The sequence below is a fragment of the Hyperoodon ampullatus genome (assembly GCF_949752795.1).
Source record: "Hyperoodon ampullatus genome assembly, chromosome: 3".
NCBI lineage: Eukaryota > Metazoa > Chordata > Mammalia > Artiodactyla > Ziphiidae > Hyperoodon > Hyperoodon ampullatus.
Genome location: NC_136916.1, coordinates 96,979,026 through 97,003,068, shown reverse-complemented (window position 1 = coordinate 97,003,068; position 24,043 = coordinate 96,979,026). Strand labels below are relative to the sequence as shown.

At 37.8% G+C, this 24,043-nt stretch overlaps 1 protein-coding gene across 1 annotated transcript in view; it reads right to left on the bottom strand.

Moving 5' to 3' along the window:
* The window catches only part of FSIP1 (fibrous sheath interacting protein 1), a gene marked incomplete at both ends in the record, with an annotated part of 215,831 nt that overhangs the window by 108,365 nt on the left and 83,423 nt on the right, over positions 1-24,043 (bottom strand). The window contains one exon of the mRNA XM_079699616.1: positions 22,679-22,819. Within this exon, the coding sequence (XP_079555742.1) occupies positions 22,679-22,819 (141 nt within the window). The remainder of the gene's footprint in view (positions 1-22,678; positions 22,820-24,043) is intronic.

The window sequence follows — 24,043 nt, the reverse complement described above, 5'->3', positions numbered from 1 at the left end:
AAAGTCCTCACAATAACAAAACTGACATCTGCTGTGATGCCGCCAAAATGCTGAATAAGAAATTTCTTTTATCTCCTTTTGAAGCCATAAAGTACTATTCGTGTTATTACTAGCTGGGAATTTTTAACAGTCTTGCACTGACAGCAATTATTTAACACATGCACAAGACAATAGAGCTTCACACCACTTAATAAACCTTTGAGCTCTGGGACTTCCAATGCTCTCACTGGCTGGATTTTATGGTCTAGTAGCTCCTGAACAGTCAAGTATATGAGCCACAAAAACAGTATGAAAATTATTTGAAACAACCTCTCTTTGTGCCCTTGCAGATCCAGGAAATGAATGAGGTAAGCTCCATGATCAAGGGCTAATTAAAAGGTTTGTCTGCCCACTTGATTCTGCACGCTTAACCGCTGCAATAAATCTCTCCAAAGGAATCAAGCTAAGTGTGTGGCTGTTGATCTACCCCTATATCTAATTTTTTTCAAAACATCTGCCAGAGTAAGGCAGGTTTTAACAATCTATTTAAGGTAGGGCTGTATTATTACCTTTCTTGGGAAAAAGAATTCATTCAAATATTTGAATACCTATTCCACTAAGCCTGAAATGGTATGACACATACAAAGAAGACGAAAATCAAAAGTACTGCCTTCCAATACCATTCAATTAGGGAGCTATGATCAAATAATAATGACAGAGGCTCTATATGTTTAAAGAACTTTCTCGGAAGTCAGGAGATATGGGTTACAAGCAAGTCACCTAAGCCCCATGTCTTGGTGTCCTCACCTGTAACAGTAGAGGTAGTAATGACTATACCTACCTCCAAGGCTGTCATGAAGATCAAGTCAAACAGCAGGGACAAGTATTATTTGTCCCTTGGAAAGTAATACTTTCCAAACTACAATGCACTACAAAAGCAAGGGGAATAATGATGCTCTGCAAATGACACTGAGTGGTCTTTTTGTTTTTCACTCTGATTCAAAGATTTTAATATGTAGCCATCTTGACCACTGAGGCCTTGTGATCTCATCCTATTTACTCTGAGTTATCATCATGACTTCACTAACCCAGTGTCAAGAATATAGAAGTCAGAATATCAAAGTTTTAAGAATTATGAAATTTGTCTAAATGGAATATATGGTTAAAAATGGATGGCTAAAACCCAGCAAGCATTATAAAACAAAGCCAACTTTTAAAAGATCCAAATTATATACACAAAATTCTCAAAAACTACATAAGTTTATGTCTTAATACATTATGTACAAAGTTTGAATTACACTATGACCCAGTTTTCAAAGGTATTTTTAGTCAACTAATCAAATAATTAAAAATATACGTAATGTGAGTTAGGTACCATAGAAAAATCATAATGAATTACACAATCTCTCTTTCTTAGACCAATTCTTCTCCCTTAAATTTGTAGTAGAGATTCACTGTCAGTGAGGGTTACATTTTCCCAGCATACAGACTCATAGAACCATAGGGTTTTAGAGCTCTCTGTCTTGTTTTCACATATGTTGTCCCCTCTCATGTTTGCATATCTCAGCATTTTACCCATTTTCTTAGATTGCCTGCAACCTAAGAAAAAAGATTGCATGCAATCTTGTCATGCAAGCCCACTACTTTGATAAGGTTCTAGCTGACTACCTAAGGTTAGTCCTTGACCCCTACATCAGGATCCATTCCTGGAGCCTGCCCTCCATGGCTGCCAATCCTCATCCGTATCCTTGTGGCATCCAATTGTTCCTCCTCCACTTGTCCCATTCCCCTCCTTCTCTCTGAGTAACTCAAGCCCTACCTATAAAGCTTTCTTTCCTATTTGCCAAAGTATCAAATCAAAGTAGCTTCTATACTGTATTCTTCAAAATCTTGAAATTATTGTTTATATTCTCCCACTATTTATGTATTTATTTGCCTTGTGTCCCCTATTTAAAATTCTTAGAGACATGAATTTAATATATTAATATATTAGTAGCTTTCATAGTCAAATTTAATATTACCATGTTACTTTCATACCCAAAAGTGTAACAGTAGCTAAAAACAGCAATTAGGGGGTAGACTTTCCAAACTATGAAAAGCCCTATTTTTTACTAAGTATTTCAAAAGTTTTTGGCTCCCCAACTTTACTGAGATATAATTGACATATAACATTGTATATGTTTAAGGTACACAAACGTGTTGATTGATATATGTTGCAAAATGGTTCCAACCATAGCATTAGCTACTACCTCCATCCCATCACCTAGTTACCATTTCTTTTTTGCATGAGACCATTCAACATTCAAGTACGTGATACAGCATCGGTTAACAGGTCTGTCAAATCTTAATACGTTGTTAAAGACTTTACTAACTGCTGTACATTGCTTGAATAACCAGCTCAGAAAATATTCTGAAGGATAATCTCAGACCATTGATGTTGATTATGTGTGTTTTCATATAATGTAGAGATAGAATAAATAAAAATAAAAATGGTGTTGGCTAATTCCATTTTTAACATTAAATTAAAATATTAAAAGTACACTCCCTCAAGAAAAGAAATTACATTCTTCTATGTTTTCACTTGCCACTGCTTATCTAAAACTTAGATCCAAAGAAATGTAGCTAAGAAGAGATTAGCAGCAAACTTCAAAGTCAATAACAGACGCTTTAGCAGGAACATAATTAGATGGTGATTTCCTTGACACAACGTACTCAAAACATACTCTAGAAAAGATGCAGGGCTTCAACATGAAAGGATATAAATACTTTTGATGTATCATTTCAAGAAACACAAAGCAAGTTGCAACAACCCACATATACTTCTCACAAATGACTCCACATGATAATAAGCTAGAAAAACAGCACCTTGCAAACTTTTTTAAAAACTGGAAAACAGTAAGTATAATTTAACATTTTGGAAATAGGTCTATAACATGTAACAAAGAGTATGTGTTCTAAATATATAAAGATAGCTACATATTAAAAAGAAAAGAAAAATACCTTAATTCTTAAAAATGAACAAATATATAAATAGAAAATTCACCAAAGAAGAAATACAAACTGCCAGTAAACATTTGAAAACATGTCCAAATTCACTAGTAACCAAAAAATGCAAACTAAAGCAATGACACCATTTTAAACTAACAGACTGGCAGCAAATTTTTTTAATGGTAACACTATAGGCATAGATCTAGCACTCCAGAACACTGTTAGTGCATGTATAAGTTAAACATCATCTTTGGAGGGTAATTTGGCAACAGTAGAGCCAAACTCTTTCTACATATACTCTGACTCGGCAATTCCACTTAGGACTTTATCCTAAGAAAATAATTCAACAAATGCATAGACAAGGATGCTCACTTCATCATGGTTTACAACAACAAAAATACTGACCATAACTAGACATGAACAATTACAGGACTGGCTCAATAGACACACTCATATACTCATCATAGTAGCATACTATTTAAGATGATGAGGTGGGTATATACTTTATTAACATAGGAATGTGCCCATAATGAATGTTAAAGGAAAGAGCAGACTATGAAATATCTGTAGAATATGGCCTCAGTTTTGTAAAAAGACAAAGAAAACCAGAAGGAAAGGAAGGAGACAAGGGGGGAGGGGATGTGTGTGGTGGTAGAGAGGAGCATTTGAATAGGAAAAATGTCCAGAAGGATAATGGCCACAGGTTAACTATGGCTGTATTATAGGTCACCTTTCCAAGAAGTGACATTATGGGTGATTTTTCCTTTCTTCTTTATACTCTTCTGGGTTGCCTGAATTCTCTAAAAAGTCATTTTTGCTAACCAGGTTTACATAATTACTTTATAATAAAAAATCTTTCAACAAAGTCTCCTTCTTCATCTTTAGAAGCAGTCATCTCTCACAGACACAGAGAACAGCCTTATGGTTGCCAAGGAAGGAAAGGGCTGGGAGAGGGGTGGATTGGGAATTTGGGATTAGCAGATGTCAACTGTTATATATAGAATGGATAAACAACAAGGTCCTACTGTATAGCACAAGGAACTATATTCAATATCTTGTGATAAACCATAATGGAAAAGAATATTAAAAAAGAATATATATATGTATATAACTGAATCACTGCTGTACAGCAGAAACTAACACAACATGGTAAATCAACTATACGTCAATTAAAAAAATAAAAATAAAATAGAAGCAGTCATCTATTATTTCTAGTTGGGCACAAGAGAATCCTTTGTCTTCACAAAGTGTGTCTCTAGTCATACCAAAACAAAACAAACTAAAAAACTTCATGCATGTCTGCAGAAACCTTTTTAAATGTTCTCTAGTACTACCAGCAAGAGGCACTTTGGTGGAGGTGGGACCTGCTGAGACATCAGACTCTTTGCTACTGATAAACAGTATCTGATGCTGGTTGACCAAAAAGAAAGTAGAGTTAAATACCCTTCAGAATATTTGATTCATTAAATGAACTGAGATAAACAACAATTACATTAGCAAATATTATGCCCAAATAAAAATGGTTGAGATATTCTAACTTCAGGAATCAAATACAAACTGAGTTGATATGAATCTCAATGACTATAACAATGAAGTAACAAAGCCTTTTCTGTGTTCCTGAAATTTGTCTTCTCTCATCCCTCCCAATTTAAGGAAGGAAAAGGCTGTAACAGCAGAATGGTAGAACAAGTTAAATAAATTCCCAACATTTTAGCTAGACATTGTGAATAATCCCCAAAAGACACAAATAGTTTCTTACTTCTTAATATACTCAAGAGGTGAAATTGAGAGTATTTTTTCTGTTTCCAAGATTATACATGTGGTTTCAATAAATCTTTTAATTTTCATTTCTTGGCCATCTTTTTTTTTTTTAGATCATATCTAACAACCCAGGTCAGGCTCACTTTAAAAAGTGACTCTTTAAAAAGATGGCTGGACATTTTCCATAGGACTTTTTCCTCACCATTGTTAGATTCTCCTAGAAGTTAACTTATGCATATTTCTTCTACAACCCTAGACAATTAGAATTTTGGTGAAAATTTTTACTTTTTTTGTTTTTAGAATAAACCAATGTATCTGTATAGCATATAAATCACTTTGTTCTTCTCTAAAACTGCCCTGTCCAATACAGTAGTCACTAGCCACATGTGGATACTGAGCACCTAAAAATGTGACTAGTCGAGACCAAGATGTGATACATATATATATTAGTTCATTAATAATTTTATATTGATTACACATTAAAACAATAATAGGCAATGTGTTGGGTTAAATAAAACTTCACCTGCTTGTTTTTACCTTTTTAAAGTGACTATTGCAAGACTTGAAGTTACTGATATATATGTTGGTTGTACTGTATTTCTTTGGATGGTGCTGATCTAGAATGTTAGTCCATCGTGCCAGGATTCTTATTACCATTTCTATTTACTCTGCAAATACTCTCTGGGCCATCACCAGTGGCATTTTGCAGGAGGCTTGCTCCCTCCATTACAGCCTGCGAAATGCCTGTCGCTAATCACTCGCTTACCCGCAAAGTGACTTCTGTGTCTACTGGAAGTTCCTGCACTACTTTGAGCACTCTGTGCTCCTCGTGATCAGAGTTCTTTCCCTTGATGTTTGCCCTCTGTGCCATCTGTATTCACTTTAGCAACAGGGAGAGGTTATAACCTGCTTCCACCGGGGGAAGGTGTAACTTTCAGTTTGGGGTTGAAACTCACATCCCACAAGGCAGACACACTGAAGTGCCACAGAAATTCCCCTGCAAAACTCATTAATTCCCTTAATCCCACTGATGCACTAGCATGAAATGTTAAACATTTTATATCTGACTGGAAGTAGGCTACTGTATCAATGAGTATTACTTTCACTAAAAGAAAAAAAAAACAAAAAAAAACGACAAGACCTGCCTGACATAGCCAAGGTTGATTTTTCTAACTTAAGAGATAGGTCAGGGCTTCCCTGGTGGCACAGTGGTTAAGAATCCGCCTGCCAGTGCAGGGAACACAGGATAGAGCCCTGGTCCAGGAAGATCCCACGTGCTGTGGAGCAATTAAGCCTGTGCACCACAACTACTGAGCCTGTGCTCTAGAGCCCGTGAGTCACAACTACTGAAGCCTGCGCTCCTAGAGCCCAAACTCCGTAACAAGAGAAGTCACTGCAATGAGAAGCCCGTGCACCGCAACAAAGAGTAGCCCCCGCTCGCCTTAACTAGAGAAAGCCCGCGCGCAGCAACGAAGACAAAACGCAGCCAAAAATAAATTAATTAATTTAAAAAAAAAGAGAGATAGGTCAGAGGTCAGCAGATAAGGGGTGATGCAGTGGCTTCATGATGGCATCACTGCCCCATCCTCCTTTATCTTTCTGCTCTGCCCTCGTGTTCTCAAGATGCCTCCTGAAGGTTCAAGAAATATTTCTATGCTCCAACCAAGAAGAAGAGAAAGGATGAAGGGCAAAGGGCAAATGTCAGCTGAGTCTTTCTCTTTTTATCAGAACATGCCTGCTTCTACCCCATTGGCCAGAACTGGTGCACAGGGCCACCCCTAGATATAAGGGAATCTGAGACTGTGAGTATTGTAAACTAGGCATATGGCTGTCCCAGAGTTTTATCAGTAAGGAAGAAGGGTAAATGGGGTAGACAATCGGTAATGTCTACCAAAGACATGTTATAATCATTTTATAACAAATATGATTGCAGTTCTTCTAGAGAGACAGAAAAACTACCTAGAGAGATGGAGATTACAGAAAAATCCAACACAACCTACAATCTTCATGCAAGGTACAAAACTGGGAGAACAGAAGCCTTGAGAATAAAACATCTATTATGTGAATCATTTCATTTTACTGAACTTCTACTTATTTGAACAGTCCTTATAGTAACTTTCAGCATCGCCTTTGTTGATAGGATAAGTTTAATTAGCACACCAATAAAAACTTTTCTCTAAGTTCAGTTCAGATCATATCAAACAGCTGCTCATACAACTTTATCAGCCTGCCATATCCTGCCATTAAATATGACCCTATTCTACTTTTACAATTTTATTTTCCTCTGTTCTCTTCCAGTCAAACTGGATATAAGCAGACCCTTGATCATAGAAAGGCTTTGTCCCACGTCATTTGCAAAATTCCAAACTCCTGTCACCAATCTGATCACATAACTAATTCAGCATTCCACTTCTACATTTATCTGAAGCAACTGTCATTGTTACTAAGAACCAATGTCTTTTCCCTCTTTGCAAATCTCAATCACCACCACCAGAAGAGCTTTTTTAATAATAATAATAAAAACATAGAAACATAGCTTTTAATACCCACAAGTGTTAAGGTCCATGTGATGTCAAGTTGAGACTAGGAGAGCTGGGTTGGCAGTAGATGCTGGGCTGGCAGCTGGGGTGCACACTCACTAAGTGACCCTCTCCCAAACAAGAGCACTACAGAAAGCCTGGTTCACATTCTTGCTTCAGAAAAGTTCAAGTTTCCAAAACGTCATGTATCTCTGTGTCATTAGCATGAACTCAAACCTTTGTATTAATCCATAGAAGCCACTGATCTTGCCTACTATTCCCTAAAATGGCCCAAGCTTTCCCGTATCTAGCCCTTTTCTACAAAGTATCTTCTTTCTATAATACCCACTCCCATCTACACAAAGGAAAGCCCTACACATTTCCCAAGATTCAACTCAGATTTCACATTTTCCACATAGCCTTCCCAGATCCCTCTGCTATGATCCTTCTCTATTTTGAACAAATTATAGCACTTTCTTTGCACTTCTCTCATGTCCGTTGTTTCTTCTGCTTTATATTATCATATTTGTTTACCAGTCCTATCCTCTCCCGCTAGATCGAAAGCTTGAATCTATACTCCACCAAATGCTGACAAGGATGTGGACCAATAAGAACTCTCATTCCTCAGTGGTAGAAATGCAATGGTATAGCCACTTTGGAAGACAGTTTGACAATTTCTTACAAATTTAAACATAGGCTGCCATAAGATTCAACAATCGCTCTCCTGGTATTTACCTAAATAACCCGAAATTTTATGGCCACACAAAAACCTGCATCCAAATGTTTGTAGTAGCTTTATTCATAATTGCCAAAACTTGGAAGCAACCAAAATGTGCTTTGGTAGATGAATGTGGTAGATCCACAGAATGGATTATTTTTCATCGATAAAAAGAAATGAGCTATTAAGCCACAAAAAGACATGAATAAATTTTATTTTTTTCTTTTTTTTGAATTTTATTTATTTATTTTATACAGCAGGTCCTTATTAGTTATCTATTTTATACACATCCATGTATACATGTCAATCCCAATCTCCCAATTCATTACACCAGCCCCCCACCCCCGCTTTCCCCCTTTGGTGTCCATATGTTTGTTCTCTACATCTGTGCCTCTATTTCTGCCTTGCAAACCGGTTCATCTATACCATTTTTCCAGATTCCACATATATGCATTAATATACAATATTTGTTTTTCTCTTTCTGACTTACTTCACTCTGTATAACAGTCTCTAGGTCCATCCACAAAAAAGACATGAATAAATTTTAAATACATATTGCTAAGTGAAAGAGATCAATCTGAAAATTCTATACACTGTATTATTCCAACTATATGACATTCCGAAAACTATATGACAGTAAATATACAACATTTTGGAAAACTATGAAGACAGTAAAAAGATCAGTGGTGGCCAGGGATTCATGGGGGGAGAGGGAGGGATGAACTGGTGGTACACATGGGATTTTTAGGACAATGAAGCTATTATTCTGTATGATACTGTAATCATGGGTACATGTAACACACTTGTTAAAACTCACAGACTGTACAACACAACTATTGACTTTAGTTAATCATAATGTATCAGGGGGCTTCCCTGGTGGCACAGTGGTTGAGAATCTGCCTGCCAATGCAGGGGACACGGGTTCGAGCCCTGGTCCGGGAGGACCCCACATGCCATGGAGCAACTAAGTCCGTGCGCCACAACTACTGAGTCTGCGTTCTAGATCCCACGAGCCACAACTACTGAGCCCACGCGCCACAACTACTGAAGCCCAGGCACCTAGAGCCCCTGCACCACAACAAGAGAAGCCACCGAAATGAGAAGCCCACGCCCCGCAACGAAGAGTAGCCCCCGCTCGCCACAACTAGAGAAAGCCCACGCACAGCAACAAAGACCCAATGCAGCCAAAAATAAATAAATAAAATAAACTTATTAAAAAAAATAATGTATCAAGATTGTCTTATCAATTGTAAGAAACACACCACACTAATGCAAGACATTAATAATAGGGGAAATTTCGGGGCCCCAATAGTGGTGAAAAGATACATGGGAACTCTGTGCTTTTTGCTCACTTTTTTTCTGTAAACCTAAAACTGCTCAAAAAATTATCTATTATGTTTTAAAGTCTATATACCACATGATTCCAAGTACACGACATTCTGGAAAAGGCAAAACCATAGAAGAAAGATCAGTGGTCGCGAGGGATTCAGAGGAATAGGAGGAGGAATGAATCAGAACAGGATTTTTAGGGAGTGAAATTATTCTGCATGATATTGTAATGGTAGAAATATGACTTCATGCGTTTATTAAAATCTATAGACTGGAGACTTCCCTGGCGGTCCAGTGGTTAAGACTTCGCCTTCCAGTGCAGGGGGTGAAGGTTCAATCCCTGGTCAGGGAGATAAGATCCCACATGCCTCAGGAACAAAAAACCAAAACATAAAACAAAAGCGATATTGTAACAAATTCAATAAAGACATTAAAAATGGTCCACATCAAAAAATCTTTTTAAAAAATCTAGGGACTTCCCTGGGGGCACAGTGGTTAAGAATCTGCCTGCCAATGCAGGGGACACGGGTTCAATCCCTGGTCCAGAAGATCCTACATGCCACGGAGCAACAAAGCCCGTGTGCCACAACTACTGAGCCTGTGCTCTAGAGACCGCGAGCCACAACTACTGAGCCCATGTGCCACAACTACTGAAGCCTGCAAACCTAGAGCCTGTGCTCCGCAACGAGAAGCCACTGCAATGAAAAGCCCACGCACCACAACAAAGAGTAGCCCTGGCTCTCCGCAACTAGAGAAAGCCCATGCACAGCAACAAAGACCCAATGCAGCCAAAAATAAATAAGTTTATTAAAAAAAATCTATAGACTATACAACACAAAGCACGAACCCTAATGTAAATTATGAACATTAATAATGCATCGATATTTGTTCATCAGTTGTAGTAAATGTACCACACGAAAGCCAGATGATAGTAAAAGGGAAAACTGCGAGTGGGTATATGAGTACACTTTCTGCACAATTTTCTGTAAACCTAAAACTGTCCTGAAAAATAAAGTCATTTTTATATGTTTTAATGAATCAGGGAGTTCATTTCTTTATTAAATCTGGTACATGTCCCAATTAAAACTGTTCAATGTAAAAAGTTCAAGTATAAAGAGCTAACACTGTAAAAGCTAAAGCTAAGAGAGGCAGTAAGAAAGGCAGATAAGCAATTGAAAAAAATCCATTTTACTAGGGAAAAAAAATAACAGTGGTGTATTCTTACAAATGTAGGTTGTGTGTGATTATAATATACCTTTTTCCTTCTTCTGCCCTGGAGTTCAGACACTGATGTGCTATTCTAGAAAAACTACGTAACTTTTCTCTGGCTGATATGAAAATACTGGTGTTCTCACTAGAGAGATGATGCAAAGATTTAGAAAAGTTACAGAAAGATGTGGGGAAAATAAGTGTAAGTTCCAGGATCCTGTGCAGAGATCAAGGAAGGTCTAATTCCAAGAATTTCCACTTTATATTTTCATTTCTATGAGTTCTAATTGGTTCCATTTCAAATCTCAAAAGCCCCTTTGATTTCTTTAAATATATTAGGCAGACTTATTTTACACTCTGAAATATACTGTTCCAAACTGCAGTCTATGTGGAACTGATCCTGCAGTGTGTTTTTTCTATTAACTCTTGCTTATGGTGGCTTATTTTCTTATGGTTGTTTTGAGGGGGAAAGGGGATCTTTACTGTGAATTCATGGCCCTTAAACTTTATTTGTGGGAATTCTATAAGGATTTAAATTGTCTTCTTCTAGAAGAGATTTCCCTTTCCTTCTATCAGGAGTCAGGAGTACTCTAAGTTCTCTAAGACCACGTTCAACTAAACATTCAACCTGGGGTTTCTCAGGCTCTGCAAGGAGTGTGAATTCAAACCCAAAACCTACCTTCATGCAGACTTGTAGTTAGAAATTCTCATGGGAGACTTTTTTTTCCCATTTCACCCACAATCAAAGCAGATAGATACATAGATAGATATACACATACTTACATAAATGCATACATAGGAACATACATACACACATACACACATATACATACATACATATATACATACATACATACATGAGAGCACAAGGTTTCTACCACTCCCTCTCCAGAGCAGGTTTTTCCTCATCCACTGAGGTTTTAATCATATGGTTGCCAACTCCTCAGCCTCAGGCTCTATCGCCTGAGCCCCCCACACACAGCCTGTTAAAACCCAGGCTTGGGGCCATTGGAGATCATTAGATACCTCAGGGACAAAAGCTGGCTCCAGTGGCTACTTACCCCTCCTGATTCATACTGCCTTTGCCTTTTCATCTCTGTCCTCCAAGAGATTCCCTTATGTTTCTGCCAGCTCAGCCACGCTTTAAAAATTACTTTTCAAAAAACACATTTTATCCAACATATTTAGGTTTTCCTTACTAAGAGAAGTTTCTCTAAACTCTAGTTGGCCCTATAGCTAGAAGTAGAACCCATTTACTTAGAGACCCGGCACAAGGGCTGGCTGAAAGGCCACTGTTTTCTCTTATTTCTAAGTATGAAACTATATATGATTCATAATTCCAGGTAGTATTTTTCATTTTGTTTCAGCTTTTTCAACTTCCTTCCATGGCCATGTTCCACATGGCCCAACTGGTCCCACTCTGGCCCCAGTTTCACACAATGAATGTGGTCTGGTCCCCAACCTGACATGAGTCACTCTGGCCTCACCAGCAGAGGTGAGGAATGGACCCGCACTCAGTGCTCCTCCAAGAGTGGCCTGCTGGCAATGCCAGGCCTCAAACTGATTGTTACTGGTCTACTATGAGATAAAGAGCCATGCCAGAATTTAAGTCAGCCACAACATTAAGCAAGCTTTTCTTGATGAAGTAAAGAGTGTATGGATTTATGTTTTGGTCGCATTTCCTTATGCCACCGGTAACAAACAGTTCTCTGACCATCTACGCTGATATCACTGCTTTAGATAATCCCTGCTTTGGCCAGAGGGAGCCTGAGATGGTAACCAGAAGCAGATCTAGGGTCTGAAGGTCTAGTTAAAAAAAACTGGCTGTAGCTGGTTGAAGAGGTAATAAAAGGATTAAAGACTACATATGAATATTAATAACTAACATTTCCATTGGGAAAGAATCATTCAAGAATTTAATATACAGGGGGCTTCCCTGGTGGCAGAGTGGTTGAGAGTCCGCCTGCCGATGCAGGGGACACGGGTTTGTGCCCGGGTCCAGGAAGACCCCACATGCCGCAGAGCAGCTAGGCCCGTGAGCCATGGCCGCTGAGCCTGCGTGTCCGGAGCCTGTGCTCCACAACAGGAGAGGCCACAACAGTGAGAGGCCCATGTACCGCAAAAAAAAAAAAAAAAAAAATTTAATATACTAAAAGAATGATGCTAACAATGATCTTAGGTGTTGAAAAAGAAATTAAACAGTATTCCTACCCCATGTTAACATCCAAATAATAGGCTTAATTTCAACCTCTAAAATTGTCATAATTTTTATCTATGCATTCTAATTTTATGTTGATAAATGCTATAATGGTTAAATGTGTTTTATGTATATGCATTATAATTTTTTATAATACTTCTTTTACTTTATATAATTATATTCTTCAGTGTGCTATTATTTGCTTATTTCTTGAAGCATGTCCATGCACTTGTTCCAGGTAATCACATCCATGGCACATGGCCTCAACCAATGAACTCTGAAAATCAATTCAAAGAGCAAAATTTGAGTTATGCTAAAATCTAACTAGCTTTATTATATATTTCTAGAGCCTCTGCTCAACAATAAAGCTTTGAGGAAAAACAAGTAGTATTATGAAACAAAATTGTCATCAAAATTCTCATTTTGAAGATGACTTTCAAGATATGGCACATTATCATTCAGAAACAGCCCAATACTACACCCAATAACAATATCAGGTCCGCATTATCATAATACATGTGAAGAATCATAATCCAGAAGAAAATATCCTTAATACTCATAAAAACATTTTTATTGTGTAAGCAGAATACAAGGTATATTTATATCTCCTTTTATTCCAAATTGGATTTAAAACTGAAATCTACTAACATATTTTATAAATGGATTAAAAATGATAGTGGAAACAACATAAGTCAATGAAAAAACATCTAATTATCCTTAACATCTTATTTCCAAAGCACTATAGCTAGCTGTGTTTTCAATTTATCCTACACTATATTCAAATGTCACATGTAACCAATAACTTTTAAAAGGTTACTGGCTCATTTATTCATTCCACAATAACTCCTGAACACCAGCCATGCACCTGTAACTGCTACATGCTGTTTCTCAACCATTAAATGATACTATTCAGTTGCAAGAAGTTTTGTCAAACTTCTGCATCAAATTATACATATATATATATACATACATGTGAAATTTTAATGTTCTACTTACTTGCTTCAAAATGTGTTTCTTTGCCTATGACTAAGAGAACACATTTTGTAAGGTCTGTTTACCTATCAATGTGTAAATCTCACTCTCAAAATTTCACAACCAAATATTTTTCATCATTATTGCACACACCTGCCATCACCTACAGAAGAAAAATAAAGAGGTCTTTGTATACTCTATAAAAAAATACCAATTTTAGGTGTCAATGTTATTTTATCCAGCTTCCTAAAAGCTGTTACAAATGAAAAAATAAGGTTAAATAACTCCTACAGTTCTGAACAATGGCACCAAAGAAAGAGTACAATTACTTTTCCAACTCAGGCCTTAGTTAATGTATGAAAACTTAAGGATACTAGTTAGTCTTCCAGTTTAACCACAAACATGTCAGGTTTGTTTGGAGTTCTGTTGAATTTGGAAAAGATTTCTAACTGTTAGTAACAGCTTAACAGTTTTAGAATAAAGCCCACATTTGTGAGTAGCCCCAAATCTTAGCTGAAAATTGGCTGAACTATACAGGTGTGACCTAGAGAGGTTGGATTTAATGAAACATCCACAGGTTGAAGTGTCAAAAGCATTGGGGATTGGCCCAAGTCTATCAATAACTAATTGTGAGTCCTTGAAAAGTCACTTAGCTGTTCAAGACTTTGGTTTCTGATCCATGGAACTGGCTCACATGACCTCTAAGGCCCCTTCAGCTCTCACATTCTATAATTCCAATTCCAATTCTGGCATGTTTAGCAATTGAAGGTAGACCCTCCATCCATTCACTGAGCAGAAGAAACCCTCCAGTCTTCTGATTGGGGTCCATGTATTCTTATACTAGGTTAAATGGCAAGAGCATGTCAAAATAAGAATCAGAGCACAAGGATTTATCATCCTTTGTGAACCACATTCTTATCCACAATGCTCAGCAACAGGCTTCGAGTGCTAAACATTTTGATGCAATCATGACAATGCAGTTCACCAAACAAGGCCAAGCTCAGTGGTTTCCAGGAAACCGAAAAGGGAAAGAATGTAGAAAGAAATAGTAGAGACTTCAAATGATGAAAAAAATGAATTAAGTTCAAACAGAGAATCAAAAAGAGAGAAGAGAATCAATAAAGACCTAAAAAGTACGGTCAGTGCATTTAGAATGAATGGAACTGTGGAAAGCTTTTCCCACCAATACTAACAAAACATCTTTGAGAATATTTTATCATTAAAGGAGTCAATGAGATAGATCATATTGACGATTCTTTCTTGGAAAATGAAAAAACTAAAATTGAATTCTTTTGATTTGTGAAAGCTAGAATTATTATGCAACTTCATTAATGGCATTTTTACATAATCCAAGAAGTTAAAGATGTTCTTTGTTTTTTAAAAAATCCCCTTAGTTTTATTATCGCAATGGAATACTCAATACCTCAGAAAAATTAGACCAAACATGAATTATTATTTCTTTACATTACCCAAAAAGTTCATCATTACACTAAAGGATTAAAATGTGTATAAATAAAACAAAGAAATAATAGAATTGCCTCAGTTATGACTCCCCTTTCTTTAGGAATAAAGGAATTTTAATAGAAAGTAGAAAAATAAAGCTAAGCTATTAATACATATTCTACTTCCCTTCAGGTTGTTGTCAGTATATATATATAAATACATTACACAGTTATAGTTGATACTTAGAATCTATCTAGAATTTTTATTTTTATGTTTTGTATCACTCATTCCCAATTAAAAGTCCTTTCTTGACAAAATTCATATACTTGTCACTTTTACTATCCCATCATAGTATTAAATGGGTTAAGATGCTATAAATGCTTTGACATTCTATTTGAGAGCATTTAAGTTGTTTCTTGTTTGGTTTGGTTTGGTTTGGTTTTGCTTGGGTGTTATTTCTTTGGAAATATTCCTAAAATATTCTTTGGAATATAAAAATATAAATATAAAATATAAAAAGCGTAAGAGCTGTTGCTATAACAATTGACCCGTTGCTTTCCAGAGGGAAAGATAACCAATTTAAAGAGCTACCAATAATGTTCACATATCACTGTCCACACCTCTCCTACTAACATATAATTATATCACATTTATCATTGTTTTTGCTGGTCTGGTAAATGTACAGAGTGCCTAAACATTGCTTGAATATGAATTTTAATCACTGGTCTGGTGAAGCTGAACATTATTCCTTGTGACCCACTCTATTTTTCTAAATGCATAAACACCACTTACTGAGAGACAATAAGTAGCGATCTTTTGTATGCATCAATGCATTCCATATATTTAAACATTAATTCTGTTTACAAATGCAATACATGTAGATTACTGAAAGTTAGAAGATAAAGAAAAGTATCAGAGGGGCTTCCCTAGTGGCGCAGTGGTTGAGAACCTGCCTGCCAATGCAGGGGACACGGGTTCGGGCCCTGGTCTGGGAAGATCCCACATGCCGTGGAGCAACTAGGCCCGTGAGCCACAACTACTGAGCCTGTGCGTCTGGAGCCTGTGCTCCACAACAAGAGAGGCCACGATAGTGAGAGGCCCGCGCACCGCGATGAAGAGTGGCCCTCGCTTGCCGCAACTAGAGAAAGCCCTCACACAGAAACGAAGACCCAACACAGCCATAAATAAATAAATAAATAAATAATTTAAAAAAAAAAAAAAAAAAAAAAAAAAGAAAAGTATCAGAAATAATATAAATATCACCCATAATCCCAACACACTTTTCCCTTTAAATAGAGTATGTTATAAAAAGTGAATTTCCTTTTTCACCTCCCCATCCATCCTATCCCCACTAAAAGTAAGCACTCTTAAGCATTTGGTACATATATTCCAGGATTTTTCTATGACTTTTTTTGTTTATAAAAATGGTATAATACTGATCATTGTCTTACGCAAAAGGCACTTTTTCCTTAATATGATATCACAGACATCTTTCCAAGTTACACAGATCTACCTCATTCTTTTGATGGCAGTATGGGATTCTATTATGGTATATATGTTATGAAGCCAGGTCAAAGAAGGGCAAAGGGGTCCCAGCTGCTATCTGGGGTATACATATGACATTTGTTCTTTTTTTAATTTTATTTATGGTCTCATACGTACCACCAATTCCCTTGCCTCTTTGATCTTCCACTGCAATCACCCTTCCTCTTCTCATCCCTGCCTCAACTCACAACCCATTTTCTCCATTTTTGGTGGACTGCTGAGGGCCGTTAGAGAAGACTCCAAACCTTACTGGCTGGCACCATTTCATAGCAGGGGTTTCCAGCCTCAGCTGGGCAGTCTTCATTGTTTACCACTGTTTCTTTCTAACCCTCACAAGGTCTATTCCCATCCTTTCCTACCCTGCTTCAAGGCCCTATCCCCACTCTACCTCTCATTCTGATCATATGGCTTGACCTCTAATTTACAGAGTAAATAGAGAACATTCAGACATGACCTCTCTCACCTTCTCTTCATCTCTGAACCTTCTAGGCCATCCTTCCTTTCTTTCATCCTGAGTCAGGAAAAGGGCATCTTGATTCTTCTCCAAGGCTTATCCCTCTGTCTTCAATTTCATCCTCTATACTATACCCTTCCCCTTCCTTATCATAGAAACAAGCTTATGTAAATGCCATATTAATAATGTTAATAACAACAATAATAACAATTTAAGTGCAATTTACATAGCACTTAGAATGTGTCAGACCCTGTTCAAAACACTTTATGTATGTTAACTAATTTAATCCTCATATCAGCCTATGAGGTAGGTATTAATTACAACTCTCCCCATTTTTCAGATCTAGGAACTGAAGCACAGAGAGGTCAGGAGACCTGCCCAAGGTCACACAGAGAGTAACTACAGAGTTGAGATTCAAACCCAAGCAGTTTGGCTCTTAACCACTATGTCCCATGTATAGAAGCTTACATAACGGAACTATAACCCAGGGAGGTAATAAAAAGCAGAGTGGGGTTAGAAGACTGAGTGGGCAGAGAAGCCTATAGAGCACCAAAACAAGGGAAAGTGACTCTCAGAGCTAGATGGGATTAGAGGTACCAGAGGGTACTGTATGGTAAATGATGGAGAGGGTATTTGTGGGGTTTGTTGCCTACTCTATGAATATGGCTACTTCCATTTTCTCCTAATTCTATTATCTCAAATTATCTCCACACAAGTAGTTAGCCTGACAGATCATGGTCAAAGCCAATACTCCTAACCCCATGGGAACCAACTAGGTGAGAGGTGAATGGCTCAGCACAAATCCTCCCCCAACATGTGAAAAACAGCTCAAAGCACAGCACCTTCACATGCTCACCATACACAAGCTGCATACCTGTGCTGGAGAAACTGACCTACCATCCAGCCACTTTTTTTTTTTTTGGAGTATAGCTGATTTACAATGTTGTGTTAGTTTCAGGTGTACAACAAAATGATTCATATATATATATATATATATATTCTGTTTCATATTCTTTTCCATTATAGCTTATTACAAGATACTGAATATAGTTCCCTGTGCTATACAGTAGGTCCTCGTTGTTTATCTATTTTATATATAGTCGTGTGTATACGTTAATCCCAAACTCCTAATTTATACCTTCCTCCCCCCTCCCTTTCCCCATAGTTTGTTTTCTCTGTCTGTGAGTCTAGTTCTGTTTTGTAAATAAGTTCCTTCATATCATTTTTTAGATTCCACATGTAAGTAATATCATATGATATTTGTCTTTCTCTGTCTGACTTACTTAGACTAATGCTTCTTAATCACTAATATTGCAAATTAATATTAACTAATATTACTTCTGACTAATACTTACTTATTTAGGATGATAATCTCTAGGTCCATCCATATTGCTCCAAATGGCATTATTTCATTCTTTTTCACAGCTGAGTAATATTCCATTGCATATATGTACTGCATCTTCTTTACCTATTCATCTGTTGATGGACATTTAAGCTGCTTCCATGTCTTGGCTATTGTAAATAGTGCGCTATGAACATTGGGGTGCGTGTATCTTTTCAAATTAGAGTTTTCATCTTTTCCAGACATGTGCCCAGGAATGGGACTTAATACTTAAACCCTCCCTACAGCTACCTAGCAAGTGTCACTCCAGCCTAATTTGAAATCCTTGCCCTTTGAAAGATCACTCCCACTGAGATCATTCTAACTTTCTTCCTTAGTATTTAGCAGAAATCTGTTGCTTTGTAGCTTCCCAATCACCATGCTTTTTTCCCTATACTATAAAGAATAAAAATAATACTTTGAATGTTAGTCCTTCAAATCTCTTCGGGAAGTTTTCATGAGTGATTTTTCTACCAAACCATCCATCCCCTCCTTCCCCACAACACACGCACACACACACACACACACACACACACTCTCACACATACACACGTGCATGTCTTTTCTTCACCAGGCTGAATAAACACACTCAGCCTCCTCAACAACCCTTCACATGAGCTGGTTTTCATACCTTCTTTATCCTTGTCCCTCTACTATCCAAGTATGATCAGCTTTGCTCACCTCTTCCTTCATGTGTAGCACAGCAGCTACATTATAGTGCTGACTCATTCTGAGTGAATCCAAAAGATTTGTTTCACATATGCTGCTTCTAGTAGCCATTACTCATTCTGCCTCTACTTATGCAGCTGATGCTCAGGCCCCTGCATGCTCACTGAATTTCATAGTATATTTTGAACCTCACCCGCATTTCATTGTGCCTACTTCCCCTAGCTCCTAAAAGCAGGATCCACTGATACCAATACCACCACCACCACCTCCAGATTAAATCAAATCCACTTCCTCCACCAATCTTGACCAATGTAAATGTGCATCAACAGCCTCAGGCTACAATCGGAAACATAGGATTAAGTCACTTTTCCAGCCTTTACTCACAAATCAATCCTGGGATCCAGGTGGCTCCAGGAGCACCCCACAGGGCTCCTGCATTGCCCCTTAGCTCACTCTTTCCCTCTTCTATCCCTAAGAGTAGTTGTACTTAGATTTGATCCTTTAATCACCAATTCAATGGCCACAGATTACTTCTTTCACCCAAATCATTGATCTGGAAACAATGTTCCATTGCAATAGGGAGAATAAGACAAAATTAGCCATTTCTAGAAGCTATATCATTCAGAAAACATAGTCTTTGGTCTGTAGGCAACAGGCTAACTTTTCTATATATATAAAAGACAATGTCATATTCTCCTGAAAAGTGTTACTAAATTTCCAAAAGCAACTTTCAACAGAAAATTTAAACCAATTAATACTAAATATTTAGGAAGCACACAAACTGAGCCTTAGATACTATAAGTAACACCATCTCTCACCAAAAATAAGTACGCCAGAATCACAAGCAAAAGGACAGAGGTCATCTAGCCTCACTCCCTTGATTTTAAAGTTATAAAACTAAGTGTCTAAGAGACTGAGTGACTTATTCAAGGTAACAGAGCAGGCTACTGACACCACTGAAACTAAGACTGGGGTCTCCAGATTTCCCATCCACAAAGTACCTAGAATTCTATGAGGTACAAAGAGCTTTACAGAGTTTGAAGCAGACACAGGATCGTCCCTCAAAAGTACAGACACAGGGGCTTCACTGGTGGCGCAGTGGTTGAGAGTCCGCCTGCCGATGCAGGGGACATGGGTTCGTGCCCCGGTTCGGGAAGATCCCACATGCCACGGAGCGGCTGGTCCTGTGAGCTATGGCTGCTGGCCCTGTGCGTCCGGAGCCCGAGCTCCGCAATGGGAGAGGCCACGGCAGTGAGAGGCCCGCGTACCGCAAACGAAAAAACAAACTAACAAAAAAAAAAAAAGTACACACACAGTACACAGTCTATTCCATAGGCCATTATGAAACAATAAGCAATTAAAACATAAAGACAGTACAGATCATTACTCATGGGCCTGTATCTACCAGATACCAGTTTCTGAAAGTGCTGACACACAAAAATGTGGAATTATCATTTATACAAGGGATTCCAAACATTTGCCAATGAATATTACGGGTTATAACAAATGTACCACACTTTAATGAAAAGACAATATTAATCAGAAAGGAAAAGCCAGTAAGTACCAGAAAGGCAGTATAGCATGGCTGTTAAAAGCTAATCATTTAACCCCTATCTCTTCCTCTCACTAGCTCTACAACCCTGAGGAAGTTACTCAACCTCTCTGTGTCTCCATCTCCTCATCCATAAAATGAGGATAGGAGTGTTTACCTCACAGAGTGGTTGTAAAGATTAGGTAAGTCAATAAATTGTAAACTATTTGCAACAGTGTTTGGCACATAGTAGATACACAATAATTGTTCTTTTTTTTTTTTGCTCTTCTGTATTTATATTATTCTTTTCCACTTAGACAACAACCAACTCTTGATATTTATCATATCTCTTTAAGTCTAGCCAACCATCATATGACACTGGAATAAAATGTAAGATTTTCTAAAGGACCCAGCTTTTGAGTCAAAAATTAAATAATTTATAGAGACATGGTAGAAAAGAATGGATACGTGTCCAAGGCATAGGACAAATGGTCAGAAATCAGGAGAACTGAATTATGGAGAATGACAGGCTTTGCCTACCTGGGATTGGTAGGTCTGGTATGAGAAGTGCCAACAGTTTTCAAAACCAGTCAAACCACAAACATTGTATTTACCACATCAAGTTTTCAATGCCTCACCAACCACCCCACAACTACTGGCCAAGGGCAAAGAACCCCTATGCACTTCCTAACTATTCCTACTTCTTTTACTTCTTCCCCATATCATCACACTCAAGGAGAAAAAAAAACAACCCTGAGAAAATAAGAATAGAGGTCTCCCTGAAATATAATTCCATTAAATTTCCCATGAAAAGTAAGCAAAAATGAATGATAAAGAGAAGCACAATGCATTCATTCCCTCTAGATCTGTTGCCTGACTCTCATTAGGTAGACCTAGATACCCTTTAGGTCCGAGTCAGTGCTGTTGTCCATGGCTGGCAAATGGGAAGAGCAATTCAGCTGGACGTGACCATGAGGGGTGAAGAACCTCAGTGAGGAATGATGGACACTCATAGAGAGCTCTGAGGAGACCAGAATTTAATCAAAAGTACTTACCTGATGCTAACTCTCATGGGGCAGCATACAAAATGGAATAATGAGAGAAGAGAGTGACCAGGTTATAAGCAGCTGGACAGGAGGTGACAATGCTGAGAGAGGGTGATACAAGTAGGGACAAGAAAGAAAAGATTTTCAAAGAGTCATAAGGAACAGTGGTAAGATATGGCCACAAATCAGAAGTACTGGTTAAAACTTCATGAAGCCTGAAGATCACGCAAGAGAACAGGATTTAGTAGGAGACAGAAAGTAGGGACTGCAATTATGATAAGACCAGCCCAAGGAGAGAGGATGTAGGTAGAATCACAAGGTCAGCCTCATCATGTTTAATTTTAGGTAAACGCCAAAATTAAATATGTAGCCAAAATTTAGAAACATTCTCTGGGTAGCTGGAAAATCGTAATATTATAGAGCATTTCTAATAGGTTCAGAATATCAGCCAGCTCACAATTTAGTTGATTTGAGAGTTTTCTCTCATCAGCAATAATATGTCTTTAAATGGCAAGCAATTAAAACATGAAATAGGCTCAAGATGGATTTAGAATGTATTAATATTGAGTAATAATATATTATGAATTAGAGTATTTAAGCTTTAAGACCAACATATAAAGATGATTTTATAGAGAATAACTACCAAATTTTTCCACACAAAGAACATATGTCTTTCAGACACAGAATATTAGGCATATGGATGATTATTCTGACTTCAGATCACCTTTCACAGGTTTATTATGTCATATAAATTAATTATAATACTACTTTAAGTTCTATGAGTTCTACTTTTAGCCTTTATTCAAATCCTTACTGACAAATACCCATGTTAGCTTTCTTGCCTGATGTAACACATAAAAACAGTCATAAATCAGTCAAAGAAAACTGGAACATTTTTAACACAATCACTGGTTACTTTAAATAAAAAAAGTTTTACCACATTTTCCTTCATCTTTCTTAGCTTTTCATCTATCTCTCTCAACCGATTCTGCTGATCCCGTTGCTCTTTGGTATTCCGAAGTACCTTTTCTCCTGGAGTTATTTCTGTATTTCCATCATCACCATTAAGGTCAGGTTCCTAATTTAAAAAAAAAAAATTTCATGCACAGGCTGAAACTATACCATCACACATCGTTCCAGAGCAACTGAGCCCTGAATGCTGGCTTTGCTTCTCAAACAATATTTCTTCCCTTCAATATTTATAATTCTCTAAACTCTTCCTACTTGAGGGAGAAAAGGTCCAACTATACTAAACAAGTAAGGAGATAAACTCAATCACTTGGAAAGCAGGAAATTAGAGTGAAAAGAGCAGTGGCTGGGAAGCAGGGACCTCGGCTCTGATGCCTGCTCTGTACTTATCAGCTTGGAATCTTGGGCAAATCAGCTTTTCTGGACTTCAAGTTCATCATAAATAAATTATAAAAAAATGCCCATCTATGTTATGAGAGGCAGCTATGTAACAGTGAAAAGAAAACTGAGCTTGGTAAAGTCAGGAGTTTTGAACCCTGGCTGTACCTGGTTCCTGACTGAGACGGCCTTAGGGGAATCAATGAACCTCTCTGAACTTCAGTTTCATCAGCAAAATGATAATAATAATATCTAGCCCAAAAGTCATCACAGTACATCACAGGCATGCAGCAAATCTTAGTACCTAACAAATATGAGGGACTTCCCTGGTGGCACAGTGGTTAAGAATCCGCCTGCCAATGCAGGGGACACAGGTTTGAGCCCTGATCTGGGAAGGTCCCACATGCCATGGAGCAACTAAGCCCTCATGCCACAACTACTGAGCCTGCGCTCTAGAGCCTGCAAGCCGCAACTACTGAGCCCACGTGCCCCAACTTCGGAAGCCCACACGCCTAGAGCTCATGCTCCGCAACAAGAGAAGCCACTGCAATGAGAAGCCCGCGCACCACAACAAAGAGTAGCCCCCGCTCGCTGCAACTAGAGAAAGCCTGCGTGCAGCAATGGAGACCCAACGCAGCCAAGTTAATTAATTAATTTTAAAAAAATATATGAGCTGAATATGTCCTTTGAAAAGAATAAGCACTATATGAGGAAAGCATCTCATTATTATCAGCAATATTTGAATTGACAGACCCATATCCTCCCAAAGTTAGTATTATTTCTAGGTGATTTAAATGGGTATTTCTTGACAGTAAGCTGGCCCTGTATCTGTAACTAAACTTCTTACATTTCCTCCACAGATTTCCTACTCTGTGTTGCTATGAGGTAACTGGTATAAATGACATTTTTACAGTTGCTTAAGCAGAATCCTCCCACATTCTCATTCCTTACATAG